Here is a 17,500-nt window from a genome sequence, read left to right on the forward strand (position 1 = left end):
TTCCTGAGTCTTTTATCTTGATAGTAATATCTCTGTACTCAGGGATCCTGATCGTAGCTGTGTTAACTGTTTATTTTATTGGTTATGTTTTGCATTTGGTTAGGCAAGCTGTAAGTACTCAGGTCAAATCCTGTTACAATGTAATCTCTGTGTACCTAAAGGGCTCAACAGTTTAGCAGGTGATTTCCTTATTTGAAACAAAGTTTAATAACAAAGTAGCCCCAAATTTGACAGCCCCTTAGAGTTTCTTTGTAACAGTATTTGATATGTATACATATTGCTTTATAAATAGACATTATAAATTTTTTGACTAATATTTCATGTATTTTGAGATTCAGAAAAAAGATTGTAACATATAGCCTGGTTTTAAGAAATATGAATACAGTGTATTTTAATTTACTTTGAAAAGTCAACAAAATACAATTATAAAGGATTCTTATCAAGTTGCTTTCAGATCATTATAACTATTTGATAGATGGGGTGGAGGGTGGTGGAAGATAGGACTGAGCATTAATGGAGTATGAATGGAGAGAGTGCCTCCTGAAAAATAGAAAAGAGCAGAAATTATCCTTTAAAATGTTAATGCAAGATGGTAGAAACATTTGATAAAATAAGGTATGTTATAGAAGAATTCATTTGCTTTTTATTTTTGTCTTAATGTGAACTAAAGCTAAAAGAAAAATTTTGGTACCTTTCCGTTCTGTAATAAATAGTGCTTTTAACCCAATTGGCAGTATTAGTATTGACCCCGAAGATCCATTAGCTTCATGTTGCACTTCTCTGTTCCTCATTTTACTTGACTGATAAAATGGGGTACTACCTTTTTAACTGCATAGTTTGAAAGATAAACAGTTTGAATTTGGAGATTTTTCAGTGGTAGATACCTATGCACTGTAGAAATTTGGAAATTTTCCTCTAGTGACATTAAGTATTGTTAGGCCAACATGGCTGAAACATTTAAATATTAATGTGCTCCTTCTTTTAAATTTCTCTAAACTTTTAAATTGAGATACTCTAGAAATAGTAATTGAGCCTAGATTCTAATTTGAGAACTGGTAATAGGAAACTTATGTGCTAGATAATGAAGTAGTGAATAGTAGTTTGCATTCAGAGGCACTTAGAGACAAAATTAGTACCTTAAAAACATTGGAACAATATTGTGGGGCAATTAGTTATAAGTTGATGCATCAGTTTCATACTTAAAGATAACATTTATTTAGTCTCCTTTTCCTTTTTTCCCCTTTAAAGAATGAATTTATCCTTATATTTGGGTGAAAGACCAAGTTACAGGTATGCAAATAGGTTATTATTATTTCAGGCTTTTTCTTGTATTTATTTCAAAATTGAAGCTCTCAATTATTCAGGGGCACATACTTCATTTATGAATTAACCAAGCCCCTTGCTTTTCCTCCTCTTCTCCTCCTCCCCTTCCTAATACTGCCCACCCTTTAGCTATTTTGCTGCTTGAAAGTAGTCAGAGGGTGGGAAGGGAGAGGAGGTGAAAATTTTAATTAGTCATTTTACTACTTGTTAGTTGTTCTGGAAAAGGTTTGATGGAAGAAATTTTAAGTATTTGCCAAAGTATTTTGGTTAATATGCGAGTTTCTTTAATCTGTTTGACCTCTCCCTTTCCCTCCTCTCTCTATTAGCATGGATAATTGAGAGTTGGCTTCTACCTACCTGTTTCCTCTTTTTTTCTCTACTTTTCTGATTTCTTTAATACATGAATTTAATTTTTTGAAAAACGTTTACGTCAGTGTATAATTTTAAGCTTCTCAGGTGTTTCCATACTCCTGTTTTAATATTTTATATTGTGGTTTTAGTTTGACCAGATGTTGTATTTACTCGTGGAGCCCAAGGGGCAATGAGTGGGTAATGCTGAGGAAGACGTAGATCCCTCATTCTCTCCGTCTCCTTTGCCCTCTGTAGCGACAGAACCTAGTTCTAAAGATTATCTATAGGAGGGTTTCATACTCTGAGCCTGAAAAAAGTAACTTGAGCCAAGGAGGAATGCATCTGAACCGACTGCATTCCCTTTCTCCTCTCCCTTCCCTCCCCCACTCAGAACTGCAGCTTAGGCCAGAAGGAATGTTTGAAAGGTGAAAAGAAAGCCAAGAAGATTGAGCACAAAGGAGGTGGAAACAAAAGGAGTCGAGTGTCTGGGATCAAAGAAAAGCCTTGCTTGAACCATAACACGTTTTTATTATTTGATACTCTAATTCAGTTTTGAGACATGACAGAATATTATAGTATCAAAGCCTGGAATGTTAAGAGGCCTCACAGTTTTTAATTGGGCCACTCTTGGCAGCATTGTATCTAAAGAAAGTAGCTATCCAGAGTGACTGATCTCTTAACTCCTTCCCCATCAGCTAGACATTCATGAATACTGTGTGAGCCTCTCGGTGAGGATTTCATGCTGGTGCCATGAACACCAAAGGATGCAAGGGCCAAGGTGGTTCTACTAGTGTCAGACGTCTCAGAAAAGGGGCTTGGAGCAAGGTTTCCACCCCCCCCCCCTTGCTATATTTAGTATAAATAAAGAGATGTTCTTTGAAACTTAGGAATCCCAGGGAAGCCATGGAATAAGATGTTTACAGAAACCTGGAAAATTCTTTTTAGATGATTTGTGCAACTAATGCATATTTACGCCCTTATTAATAAGCAAATAGGAATTTTAAATCTAATTCTAACATGATGAGTAATTTTTCACTCACTTAAAAAAATTTGAGCACGTTTGCGTGAGTAGAAATTTGGAAGATTTATAAATCTTTTTAAAAGTTGCAGTTGTGTTTTTTGCACTGCAGATTCTGTCTTTTCAATAGCATATATATTTGTGTGTTTAAATTATTAATCTTCCATAATTTCTGCCACTATTTAACAGTGTACCAGGTAAGTGTAGACATCATTTTATTTGTGTGTTAAACTTTGATCAAGCAAATTTCTTAGCGACTTTCTAGTAAAATGGTAGCAAAATAGGAGTAAGCCAAGAAAATACTGAATAGCTTTTAGAACTTTTTCCCTTTGACAATCAGTAATAGCCCTTTTCTGTCTCTCTTGTTTGTACCATTCTCTGTTTCAAAACTAGCATCAATTTGGAGATTACATGTTAACAGATTTGTGAGGGTTATCGGGGTTTTAGGAATCCCTCTTTGCCGTGTCTTAGGTAGGCCTGTGTTAAGCCATAGGGAATTTGCAGATTTCCCACAATAACTCAGTTGGATTCATCAACTCCTAGAAATTCTTTTCTTAAACTGAATGTAAATTCTTCTCAAGTTGTAATTTGTTTCATTCATTGAAAGTTTATAGATTAGACAACAGTGTCTAGTTAGTATAAATCAAAGGCAAAAGTTAGACATGAAACACATTGAAAATTTTTATACCTTCTACTTGTGATGTGGCAGTTCATTTCAATAGCATGATGTATGCTTGTTAAAGGAGTGGTTTAGTAACTGTGTGACCCTAAGCGAGTTATTTAACCTCTTGGTAACTCAATTTTCCCGTCTATAAAATGGAGATGATAATATTACCAATTTCATAGGATTGAAAGAATTATATGAGTTAATACAGGCAAAATATTCAGAACAATATATCACATATACTAAGTGCTAATTGATGTTAACTATCATCATCACCATCATCATCATCATCATCATTCCACTATCCACTAACGAGGGCTTTTGTGTACTCTGTCAAGAATCAGTGGACATACAGAATCTTAAACTCTAGATTGGGTTGTAGAATCATTGGTTTTGAAAAAGGTGCAGAAGTATTTCCAACTTAGTGAAGAAATTGATTGATTGATTTTGGATGAATTTTAAACATCGACAGTCACCATTAGTTAGACTGCTGCCTTTATTGAAGCCAAGCAAAGGGAAGCGAAAAGCTGTCTTTTCATGCTTCAACCTTCATTTGGACTCCTAGGGTAAAATTTGCTCAACAAGTTTAAAGTAAAATTGAGAATAGCGTCTGCTAAGGAATACAGTTCAGTTGCCTCAAACATTCCTGAGAGTGCAGAATGATATAAATAAGTAAAATTAAAATAGCGGCAGATTTCTTCCAGTGTCCTCAGATCTAGTCTGTTTATTTTTAATAGAAAGGATAATAATATAACACATTGTCAGTGACACCTGCAGTGATATGTACAGCTTCGCACCTCCCAGTACCTAGTCTCCCTCGTTTACTGCCTCAGTTTCCCTTGTTTGAAAGCCTTAGAACCTCTGGCCATGCAGGCAGTTAGGATAATTTTGCAAAAATTCAGTGAATTTCATCCTTAATTATTAAGGAAAGTCTGATTTTTGAAATTGAGTAATTTTTACCTTTTTAGCCTAATTACAACATTAAGTTCTAAAAGTTGGTAGAAATACTAGTTTTCATCTTCAATACCAGCCAGATTTAAACTAATGAAAATAATGTTGATGTTTATTTACAAGGCATGGGACAGTTTTCCACAGTTTCAGAGATGTTCATTATAAGATTCAGATTATGGAATAAAATGTGTGAAAACCTAAGTGTATGTAAGATTCCTTAAATTCTGATTTTTATTCATAGTTTTGATCTTACTTAAAATAAAGTCTCTCCTGTTCACTCAGGGTACTTTTTTTATAATTTGAAAAGTTATATTTGAATATATGTATTTGATTCAGTTTTAGCTATTGAGAACTCTTGTAGCAGCATTTTCTTTTTTGTTTAGTATGTCTGGACCTAATAGCTCCTCAGAATGGTCCATTGAAGGTCGTCGATTGGTACCCCTGATGCCCCGGCTGGTTCCCCAAACTGCCTTCACTGTAACAGCTAATGCTGTTGCCAATGCAGCTGTTCAGCACAATGCATCTCTTCCAGTGCCTGCAGAAACAGGAAGCAAGGAAGGTGAGTAAAGAAATATTTCAGTGTGTAAGGATGACTTCTCTTGGATTCTTCCAAGAAAAGTTATCTTATTTTTCTTCTGTTTTTGTCCCAGTATTCAAACTCCGTGAAACGCAGTGAATAACTCTTGTTCTGAGACTAGAAACTGCCAAGTTTTTAGTCTCAGCCAAAATTAAATATCCCTTTGTTCAAAGTGTGAATTACATTAATCACAAAATTGCAGAAAGCCTTGGAATGAATTTTTTAATAGGAATCTGTCTTGTTAGAAGTGGATAAAAGGCCTTGGAAAATTAATAAGGCAATAGAAGTCATTTATAATAGCTGCCGGAGAAAGATGCTGAACTGATACTTTAGAAAATAAAGTTCTGTTCTTGTCTTCTGGAATCAATGGTATATGCTGTTTCTCTGTTCCAGTCAATGTGTTTAATCTGTTAGGGGTTGCGTGGCTGATGGAGAAGGCTTTCTTATTGTTATTTAATCTAGTCATTGACACATGCTTTAAAATTCCTTGGAGTCTCCTGAGGTAACCAAGAGTAATATTAAATTTGAGAGTGCATGTTTCAGTTGACTTCAGTAGCTTAGTTTGGTGTTATGTGAAAATGACCCTGAAAATAATGCAGTTGTCAGATTATTTTGGGGAATTATCTTTTTTTGAGTATCTGTGGATTGTGGAACAGAATGAGACATTCCTTTCATTCATGCCAGACTCTTTTACACGTAAGGAAGCTATATTTAGGGAGAGACAGTTATCAGTGTGCAAACTTGGCCTTCATTGAATTCCTGTTTTCTTTGTTGCAGGAGAGATACCTTTCTTCTCTGCCCTCTTTTATCTTTTCTGTTTACCACCTCTCTGATTCAGTGGAAAGAATATAGAATTTTTGATAGTTCTAATCTAGGTTTGAGTCCTCATTTGTCATTTCCTTGCTTTGTGACCTCCACCCAGTCTTTTAGCTTCTGTGAGCCTTGGGTTCCTCATCCTTAAAATGAGGATGTGGCGTTGTGAGATTAGTGATAAATATATGGGAAGAATTTAGCATAATCCTTGGTAATCATTCCTGCTTGTTGCTGTTATTCAAGCAGTTAAAATACTGTGTTGTCATTACCTTAGTTATTATTGCACTGTTTAGATGGCAAGTGACTAGTGAGTTGTTTATAAGAGAAACTTACCTTGGTTCTCTCTAGGGGCTAAGTTGGAAATTTCTGTGGTTAGGGAAAACTGATCCATCACTCCATCATTGATACTGCTATTAGTATTAGAAAAGAATATAAGTATATGCTTTTTGTCTAACTCCTGCTGTGAATAAATAATAATTTTCATTTTTCTCAGTTTTGAACTTGGTTTCTTTGTAACTGTGCTCTTCTCTATTGTCAGTGCCACCTGTAGACAGCTGCTAAAATACTTGGGGAAAATCTAGTTAAGTGATGATTTTCAGGAAAGGTTATTAATTTTTTTAACCTGTGGACCTAATTCCTAGAATTGGCTGCTAACTTCTGGTTATATGAAAATGTTAAAATTGGCCTGCAGTAAAAAAAATTATCTTTGTGTATGTGTGGACCGTTTTGGTGAAAGTTAACAGCGAACTTTTTTATCGTTCCTTCAGTAGTGGTTTGCTATTCCTACACAAGTACCACGTCAACCCCAACCTCTACCCCTGTTCCAAGTGGCAGCATAGCAACGGTTAAGTCTCCAAGACCTGCCAGTCCTGCCTCCAATGTAGTTGTCTTGCCAAGTGGAAGTACTGTTTATGTCAAAAGTAAGTGATATTCTCAGTGTTATCAGGGCCATCTTGGCTAAAAGCTGCAGCATAGGCTCTGATTAGATCTGCCTTCCTGATTAATTCATTGGCCCACTGGCTATTAGCAGTGGTTAGTTTTTGAACATTGTAAAGAATTCCTTTCTTTACATGTGACTAGGTATATATTGCTTTTTAACCATTTCCGGGGGTTGACTAATTATCCTTTTTTTGTTTTCTGTGGGGAATCTGCCTTAAACAGTGCTATCCTCTTAAATATTCACTTGTTCTGATTTTCATAGAATACAAATGTGAATAGAAACTAAGGGAATGTGCTTATATCATTTATTTAGTGTTTATTCCTGTAATAGTAGTCTTTGTAGTGTTTTTAAAAATTATGCAACATATCATCTAATTGCTAAATTTCAGTGAAGCATTCTAGAGCATCTTTCTTTCACATTTCTAGTTGACTGTAATTTTTGAGGTTTATTTGCAGTTGTTAACCCTTTGATTCTACCCTGTGAAGCACTTTGATGTCCAGTTCATTTTTTGCTTTCAATGTCTGTTATGTCAGTATTGATTTGCTTTTAGTGTTAACTCGAGATCATTACTATTTGACTTTCATTTTTCTCAGTGTAGTTATAAACTTAATTTCTTTGTAACTTTTAGAGGTGGACTTTACTGTTTTAGACAGAAATAATTTTAGGTCATTGTCAGTCTTGGTTAGAGTCTAAAACTTGAAGGTATAAGGAGTTATGTTTTATCACCAATTACATGAGTCATGCTGTGTGCTTTTGTAAATGTCTGCTTTATAAAGATTTCCTATGTATATTGCAAAATTTTGTTTTTCATTTGATATTTTTCTTAAGTACAAGACAATTGAGGCTTTAGTACATAAAGAAAAATTTTAAACTTTGGGAGTATTATACCTGATTTCTGTGAATTTAGCCAAAATGGTCTTTTAAAATAACTGTAGAGGTCTGTTTTTTAATTGTTTTTTAAATGTTGAAAGTAAATCCCAAACATGAAGAAAGTATTTCACATAATATATAGCTTGAAGTAACTGAAAGTTTATTGCTTTATTCTCAGAAATCACACAGGCAACATTAGTTTGAGATATAATCATTCATTCTCCTGACTTCATATGTGCAAGGCGCTGTACCAGGGAAACAAACCAATAAGACTGAGGTGTTGCCCTTTGAGAGCCCCTTAATAACAGGAGATGTGCAGACTGCCTGCCACATTGCCATGGGATAAGTGATACCAAAAAGAATGTATGAAGTGCTTTCCAAGTTCAGAGGAGACATGGATTAGCTTTGCTTGGAGTAAGGGAAGGCTTCACTGAGGAAATAGCTTACAGGATGATGACTGCTGGATGATGAAGAGGTCGTTGATGATATGTGGTGTTCCCCAAAGAACAAGAGTACATAGAGATTCCACATGGATAGAGTATGTGATAAATTGGCTTTGGGGAATGGTGAGCATGTCAATTTACAAGGATTATAGGGTGGGTGGAATAGAGTATTGTGTTCTTAGAAAAATATGGGACCTTGAATGAGACAGTAATGATTTTTGTGCCTTATCTTGTAGGGAGGTAAAACTAAAAGATTTGAGGCAGGGCACTGGCCTGATTAGATGTGAGATTTTTATAACTTGTAGTAGGTTGAAAGGTAGAATGGAAGTGGAGAGATTAGAAGCATGTACAACTTTCAGGAGGTTGTCGCTGACATACAGGCAGGAGATAAGGAGGTCTGACATGGCCGTGGGGTTAAAGAAAGTCGGGAAGACGTTCAGAGATAGCTCCCCTAAGGGAGGATTGATAGAACTATCTGATTGGGCATGAGGCAGAGGGAGAGGTCAAGGATGACTGATGACACGATGATTTTAAAATGAAGTATAAAATACAAGGTTAGATTGCTATAAAATTTAACAATGTTGTTATTGCCTTATAGGTGTTAGCTGTTCAGATGAAGATGAAAAACCCAGAAAACGAAGGCGAACAAACTCTTCTAGCTCCTCCCCTGTTGTCCTTAAGGAAGTTCCAAAGGCTGTCGTTCCGGTCTCAAAGACGATCACTGTGCCTGTGAGTGGCAGTCCTAAGATGAGCAACATCATGCAGAGCATTGCCAACTCCTTACCACCCCACATGTCTCCTGTGAAAATAACCTTCACCAAACCATCAACACAGACAACAAACTCAACAACACAGAAGGTATGTGGTAGAGGGAATCTCTGTCTGCCAGGTGCTGTTTTAATCTCTTTCAGTCAATGTGATCCAGATTTAACAAACATGCACTGAGTGCTTACTATGTGCTTGGCATTATGGTGGGAATGTTCACATCTTTCTTAAATTCTACATATAAAACTTTGGGTTAGATATTATTATTTTACTTTTTGTATATGTTTTTGTAGATGAGGCTCAGAGATGCCACATGACTTGTCTGATATGACATAGCTAGCAGATCTTCTAAGACTGCCATTTATTTCACTTTTACGGTTCTGTTTGGAAAAAAATTAAAATATAGAGGATTCTTTCAGCCTCAATTAGGATAACTTTACCTTTAGGAACTCAGTATTTATGTTTCCAGAGTAATGAAGTTGTCAGACAGAGTTAGGTGTTTCATAGAAGAAAGGAAGGATATGATTAAGTGGATAATTGTTATCTTATTTTTTTAATTCTTGAAAGCTATCATTAATTCATTTCTAAACTCTTCTCTCAGTATGTTCAAGTCATCAGTATTTGGTCAGTTTTGTTATTAGAACCCTCTACTTCTGACACTAATCTGGAAACTGATGGTACCCTAGGCTTGTTACACACTGCTGTGTCTAAGATCTCCCTTCAATGTCATTCTGATCTTCCCCTTTCTTGGTTATTTACAAATTTCCTGAAGTATATCCTCCAGTAGCTTCTTGGTATATGGGTGGGGTGGAAAGTAGAGTTGTTAAGACCTTTTTTGTGTGTGTGTGCGCACGCACAAGCGCATGTGTGTGCGTATACTCAAGTTGTGTCCGACTCTTCACAACCCTGTGGAATGTAGCCCTCCAGGCCCCTCTGTCCATGTGATTGTCCAGGCAAGCATACTGGAGTGGGTTGCCATTGGAACCCACTGGAGTGGGTTTCTCCTCCAGAGGATCTTCCTGACCCATGGATCAAACCCATGTCTCCCACATCTCCTGCATTGCAGGTGGATTCTTTACCACTGTGCCACCTGGGAAGTCTTTGAGACCCTACATGGTAGACTGAAAATTTCTTTATTCTCCCCTCCTACTGTCTTGATGTCAATTTAGCAAGGTAGGTATTCTAGGTGGGAGGTCATTTTCCTTGAGAATTTTAAAGATGCTACTTCACTGGCTGTTGGCTTACAGTAGTATTGCTTTTGAGAAGTCCAGTAATGCCATTATAATTCTAGACCCTCATTTTCTCTTGGAAAGCTCTTAGTAACTGTCAGAGTTCTGAAACTTCAAGGTAATTTTCCGTGGGTGTGGGTCTTTATTTTATCCATTGAGTTGTAGACTCAAGTGGCCCCTGGTATTCTAGTCACTCCTATCCTTCAATTCTGGAAAATTTCTTGAATTATTTCTTTGATTCTTCTCTTTTTTTGGATCACCTCTTATTCTGGATATTGAATGCCTAGATTGATCCTGTAATTTCAATCTTTCTCATCCCCAATTTCCATTTGTTTGCTTTTTCTACTGTAGTAAAGTAGTTAAAAGCCTGGATTTTAGAAGTAGACTTCCTGAATTTTGAATCCCATTTTTTGCTACTTACTAGCTATGTGACTTTGGGAAAACTAAACTCTAGATGTAAGTTTTTCTGTTGTAAAATAGTGAGAATAGTATATCTATTTTATAGGGCTTTAGGGTGTAAATAAATGAGATAGTAAATGTAAATGAGTAGGATAGAGCCTGGCACATAGTAAATGCTCTGTAAGTATTATTTTCATAATTTTTTAACTTTATCTTTCATTACTTGTCTGGAATTTTTCATTTTGTTTTTTTTTGTTTAAAATTTCTAATAACTTTCTTGCTCTCTGAAAGTTCTTCTTTTTTAAAAAAAATAGTATCTTGCTCTTTCATGGTCACTATGTTCTTTTCTAATGGTACGAGAATTAAAAAAATTTTTTTTCTTTCATATTTTCTCTCTTGTAAATTTCTTTTACTTATTTGTTTTGATCTCTGTCTTTAAGTTTCCTTAAATGTTGGCCACATCTATATATGCAAGTGGGCACTAAAAAGCTGATGCAAGCTTTGTGAGTTGGATGGGACGTAACTGGCTGGTGACTTTCATTGTGGGTTGACTTAGCTGGGCTGTTCTGTTGATAAACACTCAGTACCACTTTACCTCCACCAGTTGTCATTCTCATTAAGACTTTTTCAGGGACTGGACAGATTCTTTAGAGAAGAATCTTCTAGTCTTCACCTATAGCAGTAAGCCTATCTGCTAATATTTTGGAAACGAAGGGAGGGAGAGGGCTGGATAGTCTAATCATTCAGTACATAGACTTTACTAAACCTCTCTGTTTTTACCATAGCACTTACTCTCCTCAGCCTTGTATCATCAAATTCCCTTGGATTCAATCTCTCCCTCAAGAGAATAAGTTTTTAGTCTTCCTTTAGGATAAGGGAGGATAGCTGGGGATCTTAATGCTGCTTGAACAGGTTTTCAACTGATTTCCATTTTTTTAATCCCTCTGTTATCCCCACTTCAGAAGCATCTGGTACTCTCAAGTTCCTGAGTCTTTCTGGGATTCTCTGAAAGCTGTCTTTTTTGTTTTTCTGCTTGCTGGTCGTAGATGTTCAGTTTTTTGAGTATGCTTGATTGGTTATTACTTCTCTGTTTTCCACTTTTCAAAAACTTGGTAGCTGTTGTCTCCTTTCTATTTTAACCTTTTGGGTTTATGTGCTTCTTCTGAAAAATCCCTTCGAACTGTTTAAGAGGGATTTGGGGGAAGGAGTAGAGGTGAATTCTTGTTTTCAATAGTTTGTCTTTCCTACTTTTAAATCTTCAGATACATGATAACTTTCATTTAAAGAAGCTCCTTGAGTTTCTTGGAAAGATGTCATTATATAATATGCAAAAATTTTAATTTTCTTGATAAACTAGAAATGATAATGAGTTGATCTGTGGAATATAATTCTGTCTTCAGTCTTAGGCTGAGGCATCGTAGTTTAGTATTAAAAAATCAGGTAAGGATTTTTTGTACTCAAAGAGGCCTGGGTTAGAACCCCAGCTCTTCCAGTATGACCTGAGATAAATTAGCCTTTCTAAATCTGTTTATCCATCTGTGAGATGAGGATAATACCTATTTTGTAAGGTTATTGTGAGGATTAAATGAGACTGGGTATTTTATTTTATTTGGCTGCATAGAGTCTTAGTTGTGGCACGTGGGAACTAGTTCCCTAACCAGAGATCGAACCCAGCCCCCCTGTATCAGGAACACAGAGTCTTAGCCACTGGACCACCAGGGAATTCCCGAGACTGGGTATTTTAAAGTACACAAAATGTATGTACTCAAAAAATGTTAGGTCCCTTCCCTTGCTGGTGTTTTAATGGAAAGCATTGTTACCTAACATTAACTTTCTAATCTTTTTTGGTAGACTTATATAAAAATATTTTACTGGAAGAGATAAACCTATAAGTCAAGTCAGTGAACTTAAAAAAAAATTTATTTATACTATTAGGAATGAACTGTTCCAAATAATGAATTTATTTCACTAAGCCTCCCCCTTAATATATAGAAATTGACTATTTTTGCTGTCTTCTTAAATGTTACACTGAACATAATTTTTGTATTTGATGGCTCCAGGGTAATCTTTCTGAATATCAATTTTTATATATTTTAATTATTGTTTTCTGGACTAGCTGTATATTAGGTGTCTTTAGTCTGCTATACTCCAAGAATATTTAAATCTACTTCTGTAAATTTTTACTACCTTCTTTGCTGGATCCATTTTATCAGTAATTCTCTTCTCGTCTCCCTCTTCTCTTCTGCTCTTTTGATATTTGAGAAATAATGTAGCAAAGTTATAGCTAAAAGAGCACCCACCTCTAGTCCATGTCCTTTTATTTCTTTATTCTGTCTTATTATACTTCTGTTCATTATACTTATAACTAGTTGACATTATGTTCCTTATTTGTTCATTTTCTGTTTCTCCCATACAGTATAAGTTACTGAAGGTAGAGACTTGGTCTTATTCATTACTATTTCCTAGTATTTAGAACAGTGCCTGACATGCAGTAGGTGTTAACTAATATTTGTTGAATGAATAAGTATATATGGTTCTAGTAGTCGCTGTCAATCTCTCTTGAGCCTCAGTTTCCTTTAAAAACAAAGATAATAATAGTGCTTACTACTTAATTAATTGAGATGATTCATGGAAAGTACTTAACATAGTACATATGATGAATACTCAGTAAATGTCATCTGACATTTAAACTAACTTTTCAGTCTTCTTAGTAAACGTATATAAAAATTCTTACAATAGATGGGGGCTCACCTTTAAGTGAAATTGGTAAACTTTTTAATTTTAATTTTTTCTTTTCTTCTGAATTGTCAATTGAAAATGGATAGTTGGGGTTGTCAGACTTGTAATGCTCATAAGAAGACATATTTATCTCCAAAGTCATGCATGAGTCATCCCTTAATATTCCAGACTTAGAACCGTAGATTTGTCCTACTGTGTTGAATAAACATGTAAAACAAATTAAATTGGCTTTCCTAGTGGCTCAGTGGTAAAGAATCCACCTGCCAGTGCAGGAGACATAGGTTCAATTCCGGCTCCCAGAAGATCCCTCATGCCATTTAGCAACTAAGCCCGTTTACTGCAACTGCTGAACCTGTGCTCTAGAGCCTGGGAGCCATAACTACTGAGTCCACGTGCCACACCTGCTGAAGCCTGCCTGCCCTGGAGCCTGTGTTCCACGAGAGAAGCCATTGCAATGAGAAGCCCATGCACTGCAACTAGAGTAGCCCCCACTTGCCATACCTTGAGAAAGCCTGCCCAGCAATGAAGACCCAGCACAGCCAAAAAAAAACAAAATTAAGACTTATTCATTCCACAAATATTTACTAAGTATCTATTTTATTTTAGGTGCAAAACTATACTCTTTTACTTCATGTGTATTCAGTGCCATTAATTTTGTTATTTCTTGGAGAAGCTGAATGTGGGTAGGACTAATAGATACACTGGATTTTTGGTATGTTTTTTGTTGTCCTTTGCTGGATAATTGGATTTTTTTGAAATCTCTGTAAAGCTGTTACCATTATTCTATTCACCTTGGATTTCTCACAAATTCTATGGAAGTCAACTTAGGAATTACTTTACATTACGTATAATTATTTATGAATCTGTGGACTTGATTCAAATTCAAATAGGTCATGTATTTTCAGGGTAGACAAATTTCCACCTGTGTTAATGTGGGGCCTTCACTTTAAGTATAACATTGGTACAGCACTTATATAAACAAAGCAACAGAATATAGCTTTATGCTTTCACATGCTTGATTGATATTTTTCATTTTATCCTTAGGGTGCAAGTCCCAGCACTCTTAAGGAGTTTTTGTGAGTGCTAGAAGGTCAGTAATTTGAATTATGGCCTGAATAAACACTGTTTGGTTCTCTTGGTTTCAGAATCCCTTTGTTTTCCTTATTGTAACACGTAACTGAAGTACAAGTAAATTTTCTTCAAGGTGGATCTCTAATTTTGGATAACCCCTTTTCAAATCAGAAATTAGCTTGCAGACTGAAATCTCAAAATATATTTTATCATTTACACCTATAATCTAAAACATGCTTTCAAAGATTCTATATTTATTTTGCTGAAATGTTATTGTCTTAATATTAGAAGTCTACATGTATACTCTAGTTCTAAAATTAAAAATATTTGACCCAAGTGTGAATGCTTCCCTTTCCCTACCCATGACAGATATTGCCTGTTAAGTGTGGCATACTTTCCTGCCAAGCCTTGGCGAATCTTCATCTGTGCTGCAGAGTCCCTCTAAAAACTATGCTCTAGGAAGGTACTGCTATTAGTTCAGAATTGGCAAATATAAAACCTACCATTGCTATTACTACTATTAATTGGCTTGGCTAGTTGGTAGTAACTGTGAGTTCTTTGGATTCTCAGTGGTATCAGAATTTGGGAAAAAGATATATAAAATTTTTTAATGAAACAAAAGTAGAGTACATTAAAATAAATTTCCACATTAATTTGATATATTAAAAAATCAATTTCCAGGTTGATTTGATCTATAACAGCTTTACTGATACCCTTCTAACATTTATTAAGTAGTAGTAATAAGATACTACTAAGTACCATTTGTAAACTGCCAAATATTGACCACCTGCTATGTGCCTAGCACTATGTTAAATGCTTCACATCATTATCTCACTTAACCCTTATAATGGTTTGTAAGGTAAGTATTATTATCCCTATTTTATAGATGAAAATTGGAACATAGAGATTTTCACATATCCGGGGCCCTACCATTTGTTAGTAGCGGAGATTCTCTACTCAGAGTTCTCAGGTTCATTTGACTCTTAACTTCTGGTCTTTTTACCATCTTGGTCTACTTCTCAGTTTATATGATGGCTAATGGTTGTGTTTGTAATAGTGCTATGTAGATGTTTGCTGATTGAGTCTATATAGAAGTATGCTGGTCAACTCTATAGAGGTTTTTGCTGGTCAAGACTTGTATGTCTCTCTTGACTCCTCAAATAATCAACAAACTTCTTAAAGTAATGGACACTACTTAGAATTCTCTAACACTGGAATATAAAACAATAATGATAGGATGTCAAAGCTTCTTTGAGATGTCAGTACTGAGTACAGACATCAGTAAGTTTGACTGACTGATTTAATTTCAGACATTCTTTAGGACTGATATAAAAATTTTTTAAAAGAATTTCTCCCTTAAATTCTTTGGGTTTTTCAAAACAATTTTCTGTCCTAGGTAGGTAAAAAGTAATTCTGGTTAAAGAGGAAAAATTCACTCAGTATCGTTTGGGGTATCACTAAACTACCATTATACTTGCCCAGAATAAAGCTGATACTACAGATTTATAAGTGGTTTTGTGTTCTCAACTGTAAAATGGGGATAATAATAGTAATCTCTATGGTAAGATTGTTAGGAGATTTCAATAAACCAGTGTGTATTAGCTCTAGCAGCTAATCTTGATTCTCTTCTTTTCGTCAACTCTGCCATTTCCATACATCAGCAAGTCCTGTTGACTCTGTGTCTTAAAATAATCTGAATCTGATCACTTCTCTTTGACTAACACCCTAGTCCGAGCAGCCTCTACCGTTTCTTGCCTAGTCTACTGCAGTGACTTCTTTCCTAGTCTTACTGCTTCCACTCTTACCTCTCATCACCTAGCAACTAAAATTATATTTTAAACTATAAATCAGGTTTTGTTGTTTCTTTACCTAAAATCTTCCCGTGGCTTCCCATTATACTTAGTATAAAATTTAGATTCTTTTCTCTGGTTTGCAAATTTGATCTGGCCTCTGCTTACTTTTGTAACCCTTCCTTGCCCTGTATGCTGTTGCTGCACTGGCTCTCTTTTCTGTTTTTAAATACATCAGACTAATTCCTACCTCTGATCCTTTGCGCCGTCCTGTTCCCTCTTTCTGAAATGCTTTCTCCTCTGTCACCTACATTTTTCAGGTCCTAGTGGTTAACCTTGAAGTCTCTATCCTGCCTCTTTTTTCCTCCATTTTCTGTGTCTGTGAGCAAATCCAGTTGGTTTTACCTTTAAATATATTCAAAATTTGTTCACTTTTCGTCAGTTCTACTACAGACATTTTGGTCACCATCTTCTCTGCTTGGTTTTCAGGAGCCTCCTAATTTGTCTCCCTGTTTCTCCTGTCTCTGCCTGGCTGTACTTTTCACCTAGCAAATTGAGTAATGCTTTTTAAAAAGTGCTTTACTTTTTAGAACAGACTTGGGTTTATAGGAAAATTGAAAAAACAGTACAGAGAGTTCTCATATACTCTACATGCATTTTCCCCTGTTCTTAGCATTTTGTGTTAATATGGTATGTTTGCTCCAATTAATAAACCAGTATTGATGCATTAATATTAAAAAGTTCGTGGTTTATTCAGATTTCTTTAGTTTTTACCTATTGTCTTTAGGTAAACATTACATTACATTTTCCTGTCATGCCTTCTTAGACTCCTCTTGGTTGTGAAAGTTTTTCATACTTTCCTTGTGTTTGAGGACCTTGACAGTTTTGAGCACTAGTCAGATATTTTGTAGTATGCCACACTTCTTCAATTTATTTCATGTTTTTCATATGATTAGATTATAGTTATGGGTTTTTAGAAGGAAGACCACAGAAATAAAATGCCATTTTCATCATATCATATCAAGGGTATACATATCAACATGATCTTACATCATCTAGTGCCCGATTACTTTACTAAGTCTGTCTGCTAGTACTCTCTGTCTTATAAATTCCAATCCAGCTTATTAGGTCCTTGAGGTTTCTTGAACATACCACGCTTGTTTGTCCCTCAGGAGCTTAGTATTTGCTGTTCCCTGTTCCATTGGATGCTCTTCCTCTAGGTAGCAGTGTGATTCAACCCTTACTTCTAGTTTCTGCTTATCTATCACCCTGTCAGAGAGATCTTCACTGAACATTTTATAAAAAACCGTATACCACCCCCTTTTTCTTTTGTTTCTACCCTGCTTTATTGTGTCTTCCATTTATCTCAACACGACACATATTTACTTTTCTATGTGTTTACTGTTTTTCTCCCCTTACTGGACTATAGTTTAATGGAAATTAGAAATTTTTCTGTTTGGTTCATTCCACTAGCCTCAGCCTCTAGAACCATGCCTGGCACATAGTAGATGCTCAACAAATATTTATAAACGAATGACTATCCAAATTATTTTCTAG

The 17,500-nt window shown here is 35.6% G+C and overlaps 1 protein-coding gene across 42 annotated transcripts in view; it reads left to right on the forward strand.

Moving 5' to 3' along the window:
• EMSY (EMSY transcriptional repressor, BRCA2 interacting) overlaps positions 1-17,500 on the forward strand; it is an 81,442-nt gene that overhangs the window by 9,336 nt on the left and 54,606 nt on the right. For 18 of the 42 annotated variants that reach the window (XM_069553781.1, XM_069553816.1, XM_069553778.1 and 15 more), the window contains 4 exons: positions 1,249-1,290; positions 4,691-4,866; positions 6,465-6,617; positions 8,549-8,808. In XM_069553781.1, coding sequence (XP_069409882.1) covers positions 1,249-1,290; positions 4,691-4,866; positions 6,465-6,617; positions 8,549-8,808 — 631 coding nt within the window. The remainder of the gene's footprint in view (positions 1-1,248; positions 1,291-4,690; positions 4,867-6,464; positions 6,618-8,548; positions 8,809-17,500) is intronic. The other 24 variants (XM_069553798.1, XM_069553796.1, XM_069553803.1 and 21 more) reach the window with 5 other exon arrangements.

This window comes from Ovis canadensis, chromosome 15, assembly GCF_042477335.2.
Source record: "Ovis canadensis isolate MfBH-ARS-UI-01 breed Bighorn chromosome 15, ARS-UI_OviCan_v2, whole genome shotgun sequence".
NCBI lineage: Eukaryota > Metazoa > Chordata > Mammalia > Artiodactyla > Bovidae > Ovis > Ovis canadensis.